Source organism: Juglans regia, chromosome 10, assembly GCF_001411555.2.
Source record: "Juglans regia cultivar Chandler chromosome 10, Walnut 2.0, whole genome shotgun sequence".
Taxonomy (NCBI): Eukaryota; Viridiplantae; Streptophyta; class Magnoliopsida; order Fagales; family Juglandaceae; genus Juglans; species Juglans regia.
The window spans coordinates 25,976,594-25,992,551 of NC_049910.1; the positions used below are offsets into that span (position 1 = coordinate 25,976,594).

At 38.4% G+C, this 15,958-nt stretch overlaps 1 protein-coding gene across 2 annotated transcripts; it reads left to right on the forward strand.

The window, feature by feature from the left end:
• The first annotated feature begins 1,122 nt into the window (after window positions 1-1,122).
• LOC109009963 (aminoacyl tRNA synthase complex-interacting multifunctional protein 1) lies at window positions 1,123-15,099 on the forward strand. 2 transcript variants are annotated; one of them, XM_018990647.2, is made up of 12 exons: window positions 1,123-1,354; window positions 1,842-1,937; window positions 2,075-2,245; window positions 3,932-3,997; window positions 11,973-12,038; window positions 12,629-12,751; window positions 12,850-13,001; window positions 13,168-13,258; window positions 13,425-13,493; window positions 13,962-14,053; window positions 14,452-14,515; window positions 14,835-15,099. In XM_018990647.2, exons 1-12 carry the CDS (start codon window positions 1,274-1,276, stop codon window positions 14,937-14,939), a joined length of 1,176 nt encoding a protein of 391 aa, XP_018846192.1. In that variant the 5' UTR covers window positions 1,123-1,273; the 3' UTR covers window positions 14,940-15,099. The 2 variants fall into 2 exon arrangements, with proteins under 2 accessions (XP_018846192.1, XP_018846193.1); XM_018990648.2 differs by lacking the exon at window positions 3,932-3,997 and having other exon boundaries at window positions 1,150-1,354.
• Window positions 15,100-15,958: the final 859 nt, after the last annotated feature.

The following is a 15,958-nucleotide window of genomic DNA, read 5'->3' on the forward strand; positions in this document are numbered from 1 at the left end:
TCTTCAACATTAACATATTAAAAGAATATATATATATAGTACTAGAATCCATGTAAAATACATAATTTAGATTAAACGTGATTTGGATATAATAAATCAAATTATGTCATGTGAATGATGTGTGTTGTAAAGATTTTTAAATAGCACTACTCATTTATAAAATAGTTAATGTTGTACGACGCACATCGACAACAATAAATATAATAAAAGATGAGACTTATATAAAAATTAATTAATTTTTTAATAGTTGATCCCATTCTTTTTCAAAACGATTACGCGGCGTTTACGCATTTCACAATTGTATATAAAATTACTCAAAAGTTATATTTTCATATGATATGTTTATCTCTTTAGATCTAAACAAACAACACGGCTTCGTAATTATTAGTACATGTTGCTATTTTTTGAGATTTCGACCTTAGATTAAACTCATTGGAGAATGATACCAAATAAGTTTTTTTAGGCCTCGTTTGGTTACACATTTCAGATAAAATGAGATGAGATATTTTATTGAAAGTTAAATCAAATATTATTTCTGTTTTAAAATTTGAAAAAGTTGAATCGTATTTTATATTTTGTATAAAAATTTGAAAAAATTGTAATGATTATATAAAATAATATAGTTTGATTTTGTATAAGCAAACCAGCCCTAGTATTTATCTATTCACACCATAAGTTGTAGAGTTCAGATAGTAAGAATCTAGATGCTTTTTTTTCTTAAAGGAAAATGATAGACATAAAATATTTTTTACAATTTTTTATATAATTATATTTTAAATGAGAGGTATTTTTATAAAGTAAATTATAAAAATAACATCACTTTATATCAATATTCTCATTTTAAAATATAATTATATAAAAAATTGTAAATATATATTTCATTACTTTTAAGAAAAATGATAATTACAGTTATGAGTATGCAAGTATCGCATAATTATTTTAAAACAAATAATAAATATAAAATTTATAAAATAAAAATTTTTTAATAATAAATTTTATTTTATTTTAAATAATTATATAATATTTATACACTTCACAATTATACAATTATACGTAATATTATTCGGCAGTCACGACAAATGAAGATATCTTTCTCCATACGGCCACTTTTTAAGACGGCTGCCCGTTACAAGGGAAGTGATTATGGGCTATATGCGAGGCCCATAACACCCTTCTTCCAAAAACCCTCTCTTTAGATTTAGATCGTGTCTTCGGCCATTTGCGAGAAGTGGAGCAGCAGCAGTAGAGGGGGAGAGATTGCAACGGAGAGGAGATGGCGGCGAATGGAAGCATCGTTCTCAGTAGAAAGCAAAAGATAGTGTCATCTCTCTGTAAACACCTCTCTTTAGACCCTGTAAGCCACCACTCATCCCCCTTACTTTTCCTTTTTTTTTTTCCTTGTTGCTTGGTGGGTTTTCTTTCAATCACCTGAACAACAGAATATGTGTTTCTATTTTGGGGTTTTAAGAAATGGGTATTTTTGAAGTGATTTTTTCAGTCCTGGTGTTATTCAATTGGAGAGTAATTATATCTTGGGGTAATGTGTAGGAGTTTTGACTAAGACAGTCTCTTTACCCGAAATAAAAAAAAAATCACTCTCTCTTTTCCTAAACTATAAAAGTTTCTTTTCCCTAATTTGCATTCCTTTGCATGTGTTTTGTTTTCACTGGACTTTTCATCTGCTATTTATTGTTGGAAAGCTATCGAACTTGTGCATGTCTAACCTGGAAATATATTTCCGTGCACGAATATACAATTTCGACTTTGATAGTTAAATTGGCTTCCAATCCTCAGGTTGCTTGGAATATAAAAATTTCCTAAATTGATAGTTATTTATGCAGAAAATACTCTTGGATGATGTCATGGAGAATGATATCAAGAGCTTGTACTTTAACGTACGGAAGTCATCTGGGGCCTCATTGGATGACAACCATGAGGTAAAGTTGAATTGGTTTGCATCCTGAATGTACCAAGTCAAATTCTAGACAACTATTATGATTTTGGTGGATTTATTATCACTAAACCTTCTTTATTTTTTCTCATCTGTTTTGAAAAGCTAAAATTTTGGTTGTAGGTGATGAAGTGGATAGAACTCGCAGAGAGTCTTCCGCTAGATTTTAAGTCATGCTCTGGAGTTCTCAATAAATTGGATGATGAATTGGCTCTGAAGTCTGTACTCTTGGGGAATGGATTGAAACCATCTGAAGTTGACGTGATCGTGTTTTCAGTACTACATCCTTTGCTGGTATAGAATTTGCTACTCCATTTGGTTCACCTGAAAAGAAAATGAAGTGAGGAACACAATAGAATCAAAAATTTATTTTTTATTTATTTTTTGGTTCTTTAATTAGAAAAGATAATGAAAAAGCAGTGGTTTTATCCCATACAACACCTAGAGGGGGGGTGAATAGGTGCAGTTCAAATTATGTGGACTAATAAAATTTAATGCCAAGAAGCAAATAAAAGATGACACAAATCATGCAAATAATCAACACAAGGATTTGGTCACGAAGTGGAAACTCATTTGAAGAACGTCTTCAAATTCTAAAACCACTCCGGGTGTAAGCCACCACCTAAAATTCACTATAGAAAAAGTTCATTACAACCAATTTAGAGACACTCACAAAACCTTTGTAATTCCTAAACTTGGCTTGCAACATCACGAGTGACCCACTCGTTCTCTACACGCATGTAGTGTCGGAACTCCGACCTTCTATAGCTTTCCACGAGAACCTCTCGATCTTTGCATCAACAGCAGCTCCGGAAACCTTCCGGCCAACAAAACGTCCACTTCAATGGACTTTGAATGAGGTTTGATTTTGAGAGTGGTGTGGTGGATTAGTGTTTGTCCAAAAGAGATTCACAAGGTGAGGAATAGGTTTCTCTCTTTGGCTCTTGAAACACTTAAGGTTTTGCTCTGTTTTTCCACACCACACAACAGAAATGATCTGTTATATTTATAGTCCCAGCAAGTCAGGCGCCCAAAACATGAATTTTAGGTTGTCTTTGAACATTGGCTCGAGCGAGGTGTCGAGCGAAGGTCGAGCGCACGTTATCTTCTGAAACCGCTCGAGCGAGGTGTCGAGCGAGCGTCTCTGGATGTCTCTGGATGGGTTCCGCTCGAGCGCCACATCGAGCGCACATCGTGCGAACCACTCTGGATGAGTTCTGCTCGAGCGCCACGTCAAGCTCACCTCGAGCGAACCACTCTGTCTAGGTTCCGCTCGAGCGCCACGTCGAGCGCACATCGAGCGAACCACTCTGGATGGGTTCAGCTCGAGCGTTACGTCAAGCTCACCTCGAGCGAACCACTCTGTCTTGGTTCCGCTCGAGCGCTTACGTCAAGCTCACCTCGAGCGAACCACAAGTCGAGCGAACCACTCTGTAAGGTTCCGCTCGAGCGCCATGTCGAGCGCTCATCGAGCGAACCTCTCTGGAAGGTTCCGCTCGAGCGCCATTCGAGCGCTAGTCGAGCCATGTTGAGCACACTTCAATATTTTTCATGTACCAATGCATCAACACTTGTTACAACTCAACTTTACATAGGTTTTCACAAGAATCTGCCAATTAACACATTTTTCCCTCAACAGATAAAATAGCGAGAAAATAAAGAGAATAATAGGACATTTATATATTTTTCTCTGCATACCTAACTTTCTCTCTAATTATTATGCATTGTGGAAGACCCTTTGTCGTCTATTAATTAGTTTTTTTTTATAAGTGTCATTAATTAGTTGTTAAGATTATGAAATGGCGAGTTTGATTTCTCCCAAATTCTGTGAATCTAACTCTTTTATAAGGGCAAGGACTCAAAATCAATCTCACTTTTTACAAGTTTTTAATAAATAGATCTTGTTATCTCATTCGTATGGGCAATGGAGGTGCCATTTGGCCAAAGGCAGGCCTTACAAATATGAGATTCTGATGCTAGGTTGGCCTTCAAAATGAAGACAAGGACAAGTTACCACATGTGATGAGATGGATGGATTACATCCAGGTAAGGCCACGTCCATGTTAGTTTTCATCAATTATTCACTAGTCGTGCATGCATGAGAAAAAATTGTTAATTTTTAATTTTGTTCTATTTTTTGTTCTTTTGTAATTTGTGATCATGGCCGCCCTTGATTACTAATTGCATGCTTAAAAGAATCATAAAAGATGAAAAGGGGGATTGCATGCAATTACATTGGTAGAAAATAAAAGCTGAAACTCGAAACGAGGTAGACAGGCATGCAATCTATCCCTATATTAAGCCATGTCTTTCCAATAAATTGTTTTTGTTTTTTGTCAAGTATAAGAAATTTTTTTAATACGAATTTAGGCATAGCCCAAGCACACAAGTAGCATACAAGAGAATGCATCTAGTTAGAAGCTAGAGATAAGTACAAAGAAAAAACTCTAGATCCTTTAATTCTTACGTATAAAAAAAAAAGAAATTATTTTCTCTCCGTACACATGCGAAATACTACGTTTTCCATCGTTGGTGATTCGTTTATGGCGCAAGATATCTGAAGTGATTACTGTAAGTTGTCAAGATTATGATGGGTCAATTGGTGATTGAATCCAAATGTTTCATCTTGTCAAAACTTAGAGAGGGTGGTGTGCGAGTAACAGAGAGAAGATGGAAAACAGAGCACTCGGTGCTGCTGGGGTACTTTTCAATCCAGTGGCTTTTGAAGGTACTGGAGGAGTGCTTAAGCAAGGGGAAGAAGGAGGTTTATTCGGCAACACGGAATGGATTCTCCAGTATTATAGCACAACGATGTGTTAATAGGAAAGGGAGATTTATTGAAATATCAGAGTATAATCAGGGAGGGAGGAGAAATGTTATTTGTATTCCTGAGGGTGAAAACGGAGAGGGATGGAGGAAGATGAGGGAGATGCTGAGAGAGATAAGAATGGATGGCTCAAGAAGGGATGGTGTGCATGGAGGAGGGTGGCGGAGTCTCGGTAATGGGGCACTGAGACACAAAGAAAGGTCATATAAGGAGGCTTTGTCCGTGAATATCTTCCAACACCAGGGTGGTGAGAACTCGCGCGATGGCGGTGTGAACCTGCGCGATGGCGGTGTGAACCTGCGTACAGAAGGTGCGAGAGTTGCAGGAAGAGGACAACGGCCATGGCAGCAGGAAGGAATGTTGCATCCAACTTGTGCGTCGAGCCATGCTTTGTGTCAGGAGACGTGGGAAGTCAGAAGAAGATTGGCGGAAATGCAGGGACAGCTGCGTTCACTGCAGAGGGATGTGGATGTTATAGTGAAATTTGCCGGGTCATTTAAGGCTATGGAGGACACGGGGGTTTTAAAGGGGAAAGAGAAAGTTATGGATTACGGGCCGGGTTACACTCAAAACAAGGCCCAGCAGAAAACAAAAAAAGGAAAGGGCTGGGCTGTGTGGAGAAAGAAGAGTGCGCCGTCGAGGCCCAAAATCATTCTTAGCCCGCCCGTTTTCTCTCGGGCTGATGAGGCAGGGCCTTCTAGGCCTTCTGGACAGCAGATCGATGGGCCTGGACCGGCCCAACCCAGGAAACCAACAGGATTTGGGTCAGAACAACCCGTTTCGTCAGGATCGAGCCCTAGCCATCTTCCACCCGAGCTGAGCGTCCTCAGGTTCGTGCCGGATAGCCAACCGATGGCGCTGGGTCAGCCGACGATAACACAGACAGTGCCGATGGTGGCAGAGGACGTCGCCGATGAGGTGATGCCGGTGTTCTGCACGCAAAAGGCGCTGGTGGGTTTCGAGGATCGTTTATCTCCACCACACGTGGGACAGAATCCGCCGATGAAGGGAGGTGGGGTGTTCTCGACTCCGGTGGACCTACCTGTGAGACATTTGGAGGAGCTTGAGGTGGATGAGGAGGAGAATGATTCGGATGACTTGATGCACTCCGTGGAGGATGAACTTTTCATCCCCGAGGCTTGCGGTTTTGATGAGCTTTCGGTAGGAGGTGGTTTTCAGGATAATAAAGTAGGGAATCCAATCCCATTGAACTTTTATTTTCCAGACCAAGTCTCAGATTGGGTAATACACAAAGCAAAGGAAATTCAAAATGTGGTAGGGATAGCTTGTGATGGGTATGAGGAGCAGTTCATAGCTTTGTTAACTGCTATGGAAGCTGGACACCGCCAAAATAAGAAGGGGGAATCGAAGAAAAGCCGGGAATTGAAAAGATTGATGTGGTCGATGAACTCGGAAGGTGGTTCTAGTAGAAATAGGGCAAAAGGGAAGGGGCTGACTGTTTCCCAATGAAGCCCAAGATTGTTTCTTGGAATGTTCGGGGCCTCAATGTGGTAGAGAAACGTCTTCGGATTAGACATTTAATTCGTGAGTGGAAAGCCGACATTGTATGCCTACAGGAGACAAAAATGAAAATGATCAGTAGGAAGATTGTGAGGAGTTTATGGAGCAACATATATGTAGATTGGGTTTATTTGGCCTCTTCAGGGGCATCGGGAGGCATTGTGGTGATGTGGAACAAGAGAGTGGTGGAGAAAGTGGAGGAATATATAGGGAGACATTTGATAGCCTGCGCTTTTAAATGTGTATCAGATGGTTTTTCGTGGGCATTTGCAGGCGTGTATGGGCCTAATCAAGATTCAGACAGAAGCATGTTGTGGGATGAGCTGGTAGGGGTGTATAGTTGGTGGGAGCTCCCTTGGTGTATTGGTGGGGATTTCAATGTGGTTCGTTTTCAAAGTGAATGTTCTGGAAGTAGAAGATTGAGATCAGCAAGTTTGGAATTCTCGGAATGTATTTTTGACTTGAATTTGATCGATCTTCCACTTGTTGGGGGTGTAGCAACTTGGTCAAATAATCAGACTTGATCCCATTTGGACCGCTTCTTAATTTCACCTGAGCTGGAAAGTCATTTTCCTGATATCTGGCAAACACATTTGGTACGCCTAGCTTCAGATCATTGGCCAATTTTGCTTGATTGTGGAGGTATTCGTAGTGGTAAAAGGTATTTTAAGTTTGAGAATATGTGGTTGAAGTCTGAAGGGTTTGTGGATAGGGTCAAACAATGGTGGAGTTCGTATCATCTTGAAGGTACACCTAGCTACATTTTTGCAAGTAAATTGAAAGCGTTAAAAAGAGACCTAAAGGTGTGGAACCAACTTACTTTCGACAATGTAGAAGATAATAAAAATACCAAGTGGGAGGAAATACAGGAGTTAGAAAGATTACAAGAAGGGAGACCACTTACTGAGGAGGAACAAGTACATAAAACTAGGCTGGCTGCAGATCTTGAGAGAATAATTCTACAAGAAGAGATATCATGGCGCCAGAAATCAAGAGCCCTTTGGCTAAAGGAAGGGGATCGGAGCACAAAGTTTTTCCATAAAATTGCAAATTCTCATAGAAGAAATAATACCATTGAGATGCTGAAAATTGAGGGGGTCGAGTGTAGAGAAGAAGAGGCTATAAAAGACCACGTGGTAAATTTTTTTGGTGAGCTTCTTACTGAATAGGTGGGATGGAGGCCGACTTTGAATGGATTGGTTTTTGGTACTATAGAATTGGAGGAAGTCGCAAGGATGGAAAGGGCTTTCGAAGAGGAAGAGGTCTATGATGTAGTAAAGAAAATGGCAAAAGATAAGGCCCCCGGCCCTGATGGTTTCTCCATGGGTTTTTACCAAGAATGTTGGGAGGTGATAAAGGGGGATCTCATGAAGGTGTTTCAGGAGCTTTTCTCGGTAGGCAAATTTGAGAAAAGCCTCAACACCACTTTCCTTGCTCTAATCCCTAAAAAGGTAGGGGTTTCTGAGATTTCCGATTTTCGGCCTATTAGTCTAGTGAATGGTACGTACAAGATCATTGCTAAAGTACTCGCTAACCGTCTGAGTGGAGTATTGGGACAGATCGTTACTAAGCCCCAAAATGCCTTTGTGAAGGGTAGACAAATACTTGATGCGGTTCTAATCGCTAATGAATGTCTGGACAGTCGTGTGAAGGCGGGTAGCCCAGGGCTTATGTGCAAGCTAGATATGGAGAAGGCATATGATCATGTTAATTGGGATTTTCTTCTATATCTACTAGGTAGGTGTGGATTTGGAGAAAAATGGAGGTCATGGATCAGATGGTGTATCTCCACGGCAAGATTTCTGTGTTAATCAACGGCAGTCCAGAGGGTTTCTTCCCGAGCTCTCGTGGCTTGAGATAAGGGGATCCATTGTCTCCATTACTTTTTGTTATTGTTATGGAGGCACTAAGCAGGATGATTTCAGCCTTAGTGACTAATGGTTATATGTGTGGTTTTCAGATTGGATCGGCAAGTAGGGGTACCACTACCATTTCACATTTACTGTTTGCAGATGATACGCTTATTATGTGTGATGCTGAGTTAGATCAATTGAGGGCTGTGAGGGCATTGTTGCTTTGTTTTGAAGCAGTGTCTGGTTTAAAAGTGAATTATGATAAATCTGAATTGGTGCCTATTGGAGAAGTTCAAAATTTGAGAGTATTGGCTGGTACACTGGGTTGTAAGATAGGGTCTCTCCCTATGAACTATTTGGGATTACCATTGGGTTCAGCCTCGAGGGCGATTTCTATTTGGGATACTGTGATTGAAAAAGTAGAGCGAAGATTGGCAGGTTGGAAGAGAATGTATTTGTCAAAAGGGGGCCGGATTACGCTTATTAAAAGTACGCTTTCCAATCTACCCACTTACTTCTTATCCTTATTCTCTATACCGGCTAGTGTAGCGGGACGTCTTGAGAAGATACAAAGAGACTTTCTGTGGGGGGGTCTAGGTGAAGAGTTCAAATTCCATTTAGTCAAGTGGGAAATGGTGTGCCGTCCTATCTCCAATGGTGGTTTGGGTATTAGAAATTTGAGGATGTTCAATCGGGCACTACTTGGCAAATGGTTGTGGCGGTATATCAAGGAACCAGATGCCTTATGGAAGATTGTGATTGAGAACAAATACGGTAGTCTTGAGGGGGGTTGGTGTACTAGAGATGTTCGAGGGGCCGCTGGTAAAGGACTATGGAAACGCATTAGAAGAGGATGGGTGGTCTTCCATCAACATACAAGATTGCAATTGGGTACAGGTTCAAAGATCAGATTTTGGAAGGATGTTTGGTGTTCTGATAGTGCTCTACAAGACAGGTTTCCTACACTTTTCGTGATTGCAAATGCTAAAGATGCCATGGTGGCGGAGGTAATGGAAGTTGTAGGTAGAAACATCCAATGGAATATCAACTTCTTTCGGGCAGCACATGATTGGGAGATTGGGAGTTTTGTAGATTTTTATAGTCTTTTATATTCTTGTCGCCCAAATACCCAGCATACAGATGATTTGTGGTGGAGTCCAACAAAGAAAGGGATCTTCACTGTTAGCTCCTTTTACAAGGTACTTACACAAGTTCCTGATAGACAATTTCCATGGAGAAAGCTTTGGCGCAATAAGGCTCCTCTCAAAGCTTCTTTCTTTGTTTGGACAGCGGCTCTGGGAAAGATTCTTACTACGGATAATCTAAGGAAAAGAAACATAATTATAGCAGACTGGTGTTGTATGTGTAAAAAAGGGGGTGAATCGGTGGATCATTTACTTTTACATTGCGAAGTAGCCAGGACTATTTGGGATGCGGTGTTTAACAGGGTAGATCTAGCGTGGGTTATGCCAGAAACTGTGGTGGATGCTTTGGCCTGTTGGACCTCAATTGGAGGTGCGAGACAGATTAAAGCGGTTTGGAAGATGATTCCAAACTGTATTTTGTGGTGCTTATGGCAGGAGCGCAATGAGAGGATTTTTGAAGACAAAGAGAGATCAATAGCGGAGCTAAAATTGTTATTTTTTAGGACCCTATGTAGTTGGGCTAATGTTGTGGTCTTTAATGGCATGGAATTTCATGAGTTTTTAGTTTCTAATGCTCCCACCTAATTAGGATGGGAGCATTAGAACATTTGTTTGTAATTGACACTTGGTTGGATGAATATATACTTATTTTACTTATAAAAAAAAAAGATAAGTACAAGAAAATCATAGAAACTAAGATCATAAAAGTCTATAGCAATATCACACATAAATAAAGTCTTAAAGAAAATATTTTTAAGATCTTCTACAGAGCGCTCCCAATCCTCGAAGTTCCGTTTATTCCTCTCCCTCCAAATGCACCACAATAGAAAAATAGGTGTCATCTTCCACACAGCTGCAATATGAGGAATACCCCTAATACCTCTCCAACTAGCTAAGAGATCACCCTTTCCAGGCATAACCCATGCTATTCCAACTCTGCTGAAAAAATCATTCCATAAGGCCCTAGCAATCTCACAATGGAGGAGTCAATGATCCACAGTTTCACCATGCTTTTTGCAAATACAGCACCAATTAATTTTACTATTTCATTCAAATAATGTAACTTTATTTAACTGACCCTTCAGTTCCAATTTTTAAAAGAACATTTGATTTCTAATTGCCAAAATAAATATCCATGTAAAATAATTTTAAAGGTGATGGAATTTTAAAATAGTAACACTTCTTCTTTCGTCTATAACATTTTTTCTTCTTTTGGTCAAGCCACATCATCCATTCATGTATTAAATGACCATAAATGTACAATAATCTTGAAATGTTACAGAATTTTAAAGGTTGGGAACAGTTTGTTTTCTTTCCTCTATAACATTGTCATTGTCTTATTTTCTCTTTATATAATTTCCGAAGCATTAGTTTTGCTCTTGTATGGCCATGTCATCTATTCATGTGTTAAATGACCATAAATTTAAAATGGTTTTAAAGGTCAAAAACACTTTCTCTTCGTTCGTCTATAACATTTCATCTTCTTTTATTATGTGTAATTCATTAAAATTAAGAATTGAAAAATTCCATGTTCAAACAACTTCACAATCAGGTTATAAATAAAATAAAAAATTAACAAACTTTTTCCTGTGCATTTAAAACTAAAATTCAACAAACTGATAATACAAGGAACAAGGGGATGGCATGGTAGCTTATTAACTTCACACGTGATACACAAGGGAAAAATGTAGAGAAATAAATATAAAATATAATAACACACTAGAGAAAAGGGTGTGGGTTGGTGGTGGTCTCTTGGGGAGATGAAAAGATAGGAGACTAGTTTGCATATATCTTAAATATTCCTTATTTTCTAAACATATATTGGGTTGGATCGGAAGCTGGATTCCGCAACCTATCTTTTGACTTCTGACTTAATTGGAAAACAAAAATTTGTACGTCGGTTACCTGACAGTTGTAAAAATCCGAAAAACTGATTATTATTAGTTCGGAAGAATAAAGGTTGAGTTGGTATAGCAGAATTCTGTACAGCCTCGTGCACTACTTCGATGAACAAAAATGTCAATCCGAAGTTAGAGCGTAGAACAAACAAAACAAGATGCTAACCTGGAAACTTTGTTCTCTAATTTTATGAAATCAGCAATGGTCTCCTATCATTATTCTCCCATTGAAATCTCATTTAAATCAATGTCTGCTCGATTTTTTAAATCATTAGATTTTGTCTCCGGATGCCAAAGTCCACTAATTGTGTTCAGATCATTTGCATTCATTGGCCACCATCTTTGACACTTTATAGGAAAGAGAAAACTTAATTGTGCTCTATCTGACAGCTTCTGCAGTTGTTAGATGCATTCTGAAATGCTGAAAAAAAATTTGCTATAAGAAATATTCTGAAATACCAACTCAAAACTCTTTAGGGATCATAAACCATCTTTGTCTTATCTTTCTCAAGACTGCAAGTTAGGTATGCGTGCAAATTGGCAAAATGTGGGGTTGATTATGTAACTTTATGATTTATGGACATCTAACTTGTGACTTCTGACAAGATGTTGCAATATTATTTCGTTGAATGTAAAACCTATATTTGCATCGTTGAATGTCTTTCCTTATTGTGTCCATATATGAATCAGAATCCTTGTCCCCCATTTACCCCCTTACCCTCTAAGCAGCCCTGGTTGTATTGAGCTCTCAAAAACTATTGCAATACATCTTAACAGAGCAAGGAGGATTTTGGGGAACTATTCGAGAAGATATTGCTTGAGAAGGCTAAATTTAAGCCACAAGTGAGTTATTTTTTTAATGAACTTGTGTGTTTCATTGTTAGTCTTTATATTACTATTTGTAAATTGGGCTGAAACAGACTGCTTAAATGGCTAAAAGATAAACTGTTTGGTTGTTTTATAATTATAATAGCATGGTACAAGTCCACTGCTGCACCATATCCTTTGAGAGTATTTACATCTATTCTGGGCCACAGGGAGTGAAGGGTATTGATACCCTTTTTGGGGGGTGGGGGGACATGCTGCATGCTTACATCCCTCAATTATCTCTGCAGATTTTTTCTTTTTCTTTTTCTTTTTTTTCCTTTCTGAATGGCACCTGGTGTTTGGAACAAAGTCCCGACTAATCTTGGGGTTGCACAGGCGCTGGGCAAGGAGTTTCCCACAAGTGCACCTTTGGTAATTTAAGGCCCCAGTCCAATGGCCCATAGAAATTGTTTGTACCCAAGGTTCAAACCTTGGACGTGAAGGGAGCGTACCACCAAGACCAAGGCTCTTACCACTAGAGCCAACCCCTTAGGGGTTTCTTTGTTGATAGAGTTTGTAAGATATTGATAGAGTTTGAGTTTCATATATTCTCTGTTGGTTTTTAGTTGGAAGGAGCCAAAAATCCAGTGAAGGTGGACGTAGATTCAGATCCAAAAAAGATATTGCAAAGTGCAAAAAATGCAGATAAGTTTGATGCAGACCTGAATCTAAAGAAAAGTGATACTGGGGTAATCTTTTAAAACTGACCATGATACATTGGCTACCTGTATGTTCTTTTTCCATTCATAAAATTCTTGTATAATGAAACTTAATTTTGTATTTCAAGAAAAAGGCAACTGGGGTTAAGGAAGCTGCCCAGGAGAAGAAAAAGTCATCTGAAACAGAAGCAGTTGAGAAAGATAAAGAAATTAGTGTCAGTTTGCTCAATATACAGGTTGGTGTTATTCGGAAAGCATGGAAGCATCCATCTGCTGATAGGTGTGGCGAAAAACTTTTTCCTTTTCTTCTTCAAGAGCTGTTAATTAGATAACATCTGAACATCTTGCAACCCATTGAAGTAATTTGAAGTTTAGTGTCTGTATTTTACAGTATAATTTGGGATACTAATCATTCATTAGCCACTCCATTTCAATTCATGATGCAGTTTACTTGTTGAGGAGATCGACATTGGAGATGCTAAATTGCGCCAGGTGGTTAGTGGTTTGGCCAAGTATTATAGTCCAGATGAGTTAACGGTAATAATTACTGCAAAAACTAGTAAGATACAATCAGTTTGCACGCATTTTCTATTTCCAGTGCTCTCTTTCAGTTTCATAATTTTTGGATTTTTTTTTTTTTGGATTAATAAAAATCTGATAACTTCTTCTTTGAATTGGTTTCCTTTTTGCATCTACCTTGCAGAATCGGCGCGTTGTATTGATTACAAATGTAAAACCTGGAAAACTACGAGATGTGATGTCAGAAGGATTGGTACTTTATTCTTGGAATTTTTATCAAATCCTGCTCATGTTTTCCATACATGGAGTTCCCTCATGATGCATTTGGGATATTCTTATGTAGGCTATAGAAAAAAGTGAAATAAGAACTATATGAGCAGTGCATATTGCTTGAGGAATTGTTGAGATTTCACCTTTGTTGATCAATGAAGGATATGCTTGCTTTCTTTTCTCCGCCACTCAATGATTGTAGATCCATACAAATAAGCATGTGATATTAAATCACTTAGCCAGTAGCAGTTTCAGCCTCAATGCAACTACAGACCTGGACATTATCAAACATTTGAAATTAAGCAACACATATAACTTATGCAATGAAAGAGACCATAAAAACTTCCGGTTACTTCACTGAAAGATTTATTCTTTAGGGTTACTCCTTTTGAACACATCAATTATAGTGGGCTAATGTTGATGTGCATACTTATAAATCCAATTTTTCCAGGTGCTATGTGCTTCTAATGAAGATCATACAATTGTTGAGCCTTTGTTCCCTCCTGAAGAGGCCAAACTTGGGGAGCGTGTTTCATTTGCTGGGTAAGATTATTAAAATCACGTGAGCTATAAAGATACAGTTATCACCTGGATGATTTAGAGTGCCAGCAGTTTGATTGAGTATTAGTGATAACCTTTTTCCTTCGAAGATGAGATTTGAACCTTTTTTCAGAGAGATGAAAAGTCACAACTTGGAATCTATTTTATCAGTTATGCTACTTCACTCTTAGGGTACTTTTCACTTAACGGCTATATTCTAGACGGGATTGAGGCTGTTCAGTCTATGCTTCTTAATGATATAACTTCATCTTGCCCCTGATCTAGTTGATCGAAGCTGATAACAATCATAGAATGTAGTGTGGCAGGATTTTTTTTTTTTTGTTATTCACATTTTCTTCATAATTATGGTTTCTTATACGTTCATTGGTGTTCTTGTCTAGGATTGATGGAAAGCCAGAAGACGTCCTTAACCCTAAAAAGAAACAGCTGGAGAAGATAACACCAGTATGTATATCTTGGCACCTTTTCTGTGCGTAGTCTCATGCCCGTTCGTAACCCATATACTTTAATTTAAACATCTTTCCCACGTCTTGAATAAATACATAAACCAGCCTCTAAGTCATTTTTGGCCTGTTTTATGAGTACTGAGATTATAGCTGTCATGAAGACGTAGTTTCCATTTTTTTATTTTTAAGGATGGGATTTGCCAAAGATCATTCATCCATGTTCTGGTTATCATCTATGTCCCTGAAAATGCTTACGTATGCTATGTGGATGAATGTGTCCAAATTTGGAGAAATAATGAGTGTTTTTCTGGCTGCAGCATCTTTTCACTGATGACAAGGGTGTGGCCACTTTCAAGGGAATACCATTTATGACATCCTGTGGACCATGTACATCAGCAATTCCCAAGGCAAGCATCAAATAGTGGGGATGGCATATTGGATACTAAACACAATGTAACTCAATTTTTAAAGATGAGTATTAAGCTTTACTTGATAGGAAGACACGGAAATGCAGGCATGGTTTTTGGTGCTCAAAATGTGTCATTTTGCTCTTTACATTTATTGATTGGTTTCGCTTGCTAATGCATTCAATTCAAATCTGAACAAAGAACCCAAACAAGTCTCATGAAATTGTTATCATCCTTTGTTATTTGGTCCGAAACTTGGCCGATTTCTCGGGTGACTTGTTCATTTAAACTATCTAATAACTGAATGGTCCGGGCCCCTTTAAACGTGTGCTAAACCGTGGCTTCATTTGGGTTGCATGGAGGTTGCGGGTCACTAACAGATGGAAGCTGAACATAGATGGGAGCAGTCTCGGCAATCCAGGAGCAAGCGGCGGAGGGGGTATCTCGAGGAACCATATTGATATTGTGTTTGTTTTTGCTCACTGTATGGGTACATGCACTAATACACAAGCAACGTTGCTGGCGGTCTGGGATGGTTTAAGCCTGTGTAAGAGATTTGATTTTTTCAACCTAGACCTCAAAAGTGATTAAGAGTAATTTTGGATTGGTTCAATAATTCTACTTGCACTCTTTGGTACCTGTGGGATTTCTAGAAGGAAATTCAATCTCTTCTAGAACATTTTAACATAACTTTTTGTTAGTTTTTAAACTTAGAAATGATTAAAATATTTGATGTAAAGTAAAAATAACGTGAATCATTATCTTTGTTCAATGTATCAATTCGGTTGTCTAGATTTAATTGAAAATGTATCTTGGTACTTGAACTAATGTATGCCAACTGGGGATATGAACCTCTTAACCTCTTTCCAACTAAACAAAGGGTTGTGTCCTTTAGTGAATTAGAAACATTTTCAATGTATTCTCTAATATTTGAGAAGTTGTGACTTCTCAAAAGTACTCATTCATTTTAGTTGTGACTTTTCACAAATATCATTTTATTTATATAAGTTGTGACTTCACAATTATAATTTCAT

What these genes read in the sequence shown, in the direction of transcription:
- LOC109009963 (XM_018990647.2), top strand. Translation starts at nt 1,274, where the DNA reads ATGGCGGCGAATGGAAGCATCGTTCTCAGTAGAAAGCAAAAGATAGTG. An exon ending in ATGTGATGTCAGAAGGATTG is followed by an intron (nt 13,494 to 13,961) that starts GTACTTTATTCT and finishes CAATTTTTCCAG; the next exon opens with GTGCTATGTGCTTCTAATGA. An exon ending in GAGCGTGTTTCATTTGCTGG is followed by an intron (nt 14,054 to 14,451) that starts GTAAGATTATTA and finishes GTTCTTGTCTAG; the next exon opens with GATTGATGGAAAGCCAGAAG.